Source organism: Sinocyclocheilus anshuiensis, unplaced genomic scaffold (assembly GCF_001515605.1).
Source record: "Sinocyclocheilus anshuiensis isolate Anshui unplaced genomic scaffold, SAMN03320099.WGS_v1.1 scaffold466, whole genome shotgun sequence".
In the NCBI taxonomy this organism is placed as follows: Eukaryota; Metazoa; Chordata; class Actinopteri; order Cypriniformes; family Cyprinidae; genus Sinocyclocheilus; species Sinocyclocheilus anshuiensis.
The window spans coordinates 2,001,194-2,006,153 of record NW_015544159.1 but is presented as its reverse complement, the minus strand read 5'-3'; the positions used below and the strand labels follow the sequence as shown (position 1 = coordinate 2,006,153).

Sequence of the window (4,960 nt, the reverse complement as noted above, 5' to 3'; positions counted from 1 at the left end):
GTGCCATTAAAGATTTACAGGTTAAATTTGTTTTTGTGATTGGCCCAGGATCAATAACTTGTTGCCATTAAATAATTATGAGGTAGAGATGTCTCCACTTTTCAACAATAAAATATGTTAAGACTGCCAGAATAACTATTTTTGATTTCCATAAACGTAACCTGACTAGTTGTCATTTGTGAGTTTTGGCATAAGAAAATGTTTCAGACTAAATTTTCATATTCTCTTCCTGGTTTTTCTTGTTGAGGCAAGATTGCATACATAATCAGTACCCATAATATTTATAAAAATGTTTTACTTCCATCGACACTTTATTTTACTATGAAATAAACCTGTGAGATATTGTTTTCTTATGTCAAAACGTATCCTGGCATGTTACTAAAAATAATTGAATGTAGAAAAATTTTATCCCCACTTTGATCAATGTAAATGTGGGAGATTAAATCTTTAAATGTTCAGCCTTATTAATACCGTTTGTAAAATACTAACACATAAACCTAAGGTTGTGCAACCAAATATAATTAAACAGGTCCAAATCGATTCATTAAGTCATGATATACTGCCTATCAAATATTGTAACATATAACATATTCATGTTCCAATGCACTGTACAAAATTACATTAATTGGAAGCTTTATTTATATCATAGGTTTTGACAAAAAATTTTTTTGTATTTTCCACGAGATAAGACCAAAGAAAAGACCTTTTAGCAAACTGTCAAACATCTTTAGGGTTTATTTAGCATACAAACCAACTCCCAACTAAATATATTTATTTTTAATAAACAAGGAAAATTGGAATCAAAATCAATTTGTCTCAAAAAAACAGAAAAAAAGTCATGTTTAAAAACATAAACTACATTCAAATCTACAGACAAAGTCTACACAAAAATAACCAAAAACTCAGTATTCTAAATTACTTAAAATATATTTCAATAGTAATTTGGTCAATTTAATTACTTATTGTATTTAACTATTTAAATATTACTTCATGATTTATTTTCAAAGAAAGTTTAATAAAAGATTTGGTGGTTTGGGTGGGCATTCTAGGGTTAAGAAAGCATAGGATTTTAAAGTATGAAACAGATTAACTAATAAATCAATAAAAGTAAGAATATCACACTTATGTCACCATACAATATTTGTGCAGGACGTTACACGCAAGCATCAATGTCTAAAGAGATGACAGGGTGTGTCTATAAGGGTTTACTCAATCTGTTTATTTAAAACACTGATAGACTTCTTCCTAAATGGCCCCTCTGATGCAACAACTAAAGCCAGTCATCTGTAAAGCAGACTGCACGCTTATACATGCTCAATACCAGCAAATATAGTTTTTGTTTTGCATGTATATCAGATTGCATGAAGTAAGGCAGGATGAGCTGTTCATTTGTGACTAATACTCCAGTGTCATATACAGCAGCTGTAATGAAGCAGCATGCCTCATTGTGTAATTACAGTCATTTATCTCTGCACACGCCTCTGAATTCTCATTCCAGAGTATTCACAGCTTTTCCATTCTAAGCATGTCTTACGGCCATAACGTCCACCATATGGACAGCAGGCTGATGGGTAGAACAGGTCCTGAACATTAACATGGGAAGGAAGCTGCAAAAAGTAATTAAAGGAAAAATCCACATGAGGTGTGTTATTGATTTTAGCACAGGTGAGTCATTTCTGTTTTACCATACATGTACATTTTCACCATCATGTCTTACATTGGAAAAATACTAAACTCACATTTGTTTTAAGATAGAAATCATATTAGTTACATTTTTTTTATCACTGCTAAGAGAGCATTTTATGCCATATTTGTCATTTACCAATTCTAACATGAAAAACTGGTGATTTAAGTGTTGCATTTCTTCCTTTTCAAATAAAAGCTTCAAATAAAATGTGTTTTTTGTATATTTTCGGTGTCCTCAATGTCACTGTCTAACCTGCTAGTATTTTGTCTTTAAGATTCTGAATTTCTTAATCATCATCAAATCAGTATGGTTTCAAAATGTTAAAAAAATATCAAAATGAATTTCAAAAAGAAGTGGATAACTTTATGTAAACCAACTGTCAATCACTTACTGAATAAGGACTCTTAATTGGCTGTAATTTAGGTCTTTATTTCTTGTTCATTGTATAAATAGGAATAATTGATAACGTTGCTTATTTATATTAATTAGGTAAGGTAGATACCACACTAACCACTGAGATATAATAAAGGTCATACCAGCTTTATGATGTATTTATATGAAGATCAAGTTTTAGTAGAACCTTAGTTCACTACTTCCAAGTAAATTTCTACAATTTATAACAGAAATGTAAACAATGGTTTCACCAAGATACATGTCTAGTTTATAAAAGCAACTGTAGGCTATGGACAGTATTTGGAATATTAATTTGGAGTATTAAACAAATATATATATTCAACAATATTTAATAAAAGCATGCGAATTTCAGATTGTTTACAACAAATCAATTGCAGTACATCGCATAGTTTATAAAAGCAACTGTAGGTTAAGGACAGTATTTGGAATATTTGGAGTATTAAACAAATATATATTCATCAATATTTAACAAAAGCATGCAAATTTCAGATTGTTTACAACAAACCAATTGCAGCACATCAAATCAGATTTTAAAATCATAACTATCCGTTTAATAAAGAAAGCCAAAGTCCAGGTGTTGATAGTTCAAAGTTTCAGTTCAAACTTTAATGTGTGATCACATTCATTATATTTACATTATAGAGAGGCAAACATGCCAAAATCATGGGAGAAAAAATACAAACAAAACCCAATTGATTCAGGAAATAAATTTGATCTCAGACCATGCTAAAAGCAAAATATAGGTATATTCTCAAAATAATTCACTAAAAAAAATTTACTTAGAAGGGTAGACCTCTGAGCTCTGTTTGAAAGTTGTAGTTTAGGCAGATGTCAAACAAATTACATTGAACAAAATAAAAATTATGACTCAACCCTTTCTAGAATTGTTTCTGCCATCTTAGGCAGGAAGGACTCCAGAAAATGGAAGAAGTCTTGAAAGATGCCTGCAGAATCATGGCTGGGGTGAAAACGGAGGACAACCTTGGTGCTTTCGTTCCCGCCGACAACTTCTGCATCCACTTTGAATTCCAACAAATCTTGCAGTTTCTCCTCTTTCTCCACAATGCTCTGTGTCACCCTGCTCTCAATGTCAACGCAGCCTCCTTCAGGTTTGGAAGTCACATCACCAGTCTTCAAGAGATCTCTCCGCACTTTCCGTCGGCCTGCCCAAACGCAGTTTCTTTGAGTCCAAGTCCATTGGACTGGCTCTAGGTGCTCCATTTCAACTTCTAGTCTCGGTCTTTTAGCTTGTATAACGGTGGAGGTCGATGGACCCTCCTCCACTGCAAGAGGTCTCTTCTTATCAGTTTCGCTTTTGGCTCGTAGACCAGAATCTTCTGCACTTCGGTTATTATTCACCTCCATTTCATTTCCATCTCTGTCTGTTTTGTCCAGACTTTGACAAACAGCTACACTTTGAGTTTCCTCTAAAGGGGAACATTTTAAAATTTCTTCAAACACCATGTGCACAGCAGAGCAGACCTTTGCAAACCAAAGACCTCTAAAACCCTTCCCAGCCAATGCCAGTTGGGCACGCAAGGGTTCTGGGAGAACGGCTGCCTTGAAGGGGATGCTGACCTCCATTATCTTCTCAGTCTCGACCTGTGAACGGGGTCCGGCTTCACTTGGCATTGCAAAGAGCCGCACGAGGCCCCAGGATTTGCCCTTGGTTGATTTGTGCTTATACTGCAAACTGCGGCAGTACTTCTCAGCCTCGCAGCATTCCCTCTTGAAGTTCTTTTGCGTTCGTTCATTAAGGTTCCCGGCCACATTGTGGTTCAGCTCAAATGGATCCAGGACATTCATAGGCCCCAGTTTAGGGGCAGAGGAGCGCTTTGGTTTGGGACCAGAGGCCTCTGTGGTGTTTACCGCTTCCTCATCACTTCCGAGGAAGTCTGTGATAGGCAGCACATGGCCATCTCGCAGAGACACCACTGATGCAGAGAAATCAAATTTAGAGTAGAAGGTGAAGAATCCAAAAAGCAAAGTGCCTGAGGGAAAGGAGATGGGGGAAGTTACAGGGAGAACAACACCTTGTCCATGTTCAACTCCATCTCGCAGACATCATGTGTGACAATTTTCATCATAGGCACAGTCTACTGATGTCTCCCGAACAGCAACACGTGTAAGTGATTTGAGAACTCAAAAACAAAAGTTCCACTTGGTAGTACGCAATAGGGCTTTGCCATATGTACACATTTTAATCAATAATCGCTTTAAAGGGGTCATATGACGATGCTAAAAAGAAAATTATTTGTGTATTTGGTGTAATGCAATGTTTTTTGAAACATTAAAACCCATTATAAAAGAGGCATTTGTTGCATCCAGTGGGGACATAATTATGGATTATAATGACTTCTATTGTCTTTTTACACGTTACGTTGCGTATCCGGCCGCGTAAACATAAAACCATGTCTGCATTTGTGATCGGAGAAACGACAAACAACAAGCGCTACTCTACATTGCTCAAAACTCGCGTTTGACTCATCAGTGGCAAATCCTTTACATATGAAAACGTACTTACAGACTAGGAGTCAGAAGCGCCAGACTGTCCTTGCAAAGTTGGAATTGCCCCACTTTTTTTAGAAATAGCCTTTGTGCACAGCATTGTAGTCTACTCTACCTGGATCAGGAAACAGTCCTCCATAAAATGCGCTGCACACATCTGAATATTTGGGTTGAAGTGTTCTGGAACAGTGTTGTAAATACAACTTAACCACTGATTTCTAGTTGTGTCCTCTTTTGGAAGACCAAACAAAGTAGTTTCGCTTTCACAACGAAACACAGCGTCTCCACGACATGGCGGCGGCGGTTACAATACTACAGCGAGAATAAAAGTCACGCCTTCTTTCTTTGCGT

At 36.1% G+C, this 4,960-nt stretch overlaps 1 protein-coding gene across 2 annotated transcripts in view; it reads right to left on the bottom strand.

Moving 5' to 3' along the window:
• Positions 1 to 2,697: 2,697 nt before the first annotated feature.
• The window catches only part of LOC107695563 (speckle targeted PIP5K1A-regulated poly(A) polymerase), a 7,127-nt gene continuing 4,864 nt past the window's right edge, over positions 2,698 to 4,960 (bottom strand). For both annotated transcript variants that reach the window (XM_016495552.1, XM_016495553.1), the window contains exon 10: positions 2,698 to 4,092. In XM_016495552.1, coding sequence (XP_016351038.1) covers positions 2,963 to 4,092 — 1,130 coding nt within the window. In that variant the 3' untranslated portion in view covers positions 2,698 to 2,962. The remainder of the gene's footprint in view (positions 4,093 to 4,960) is intronic.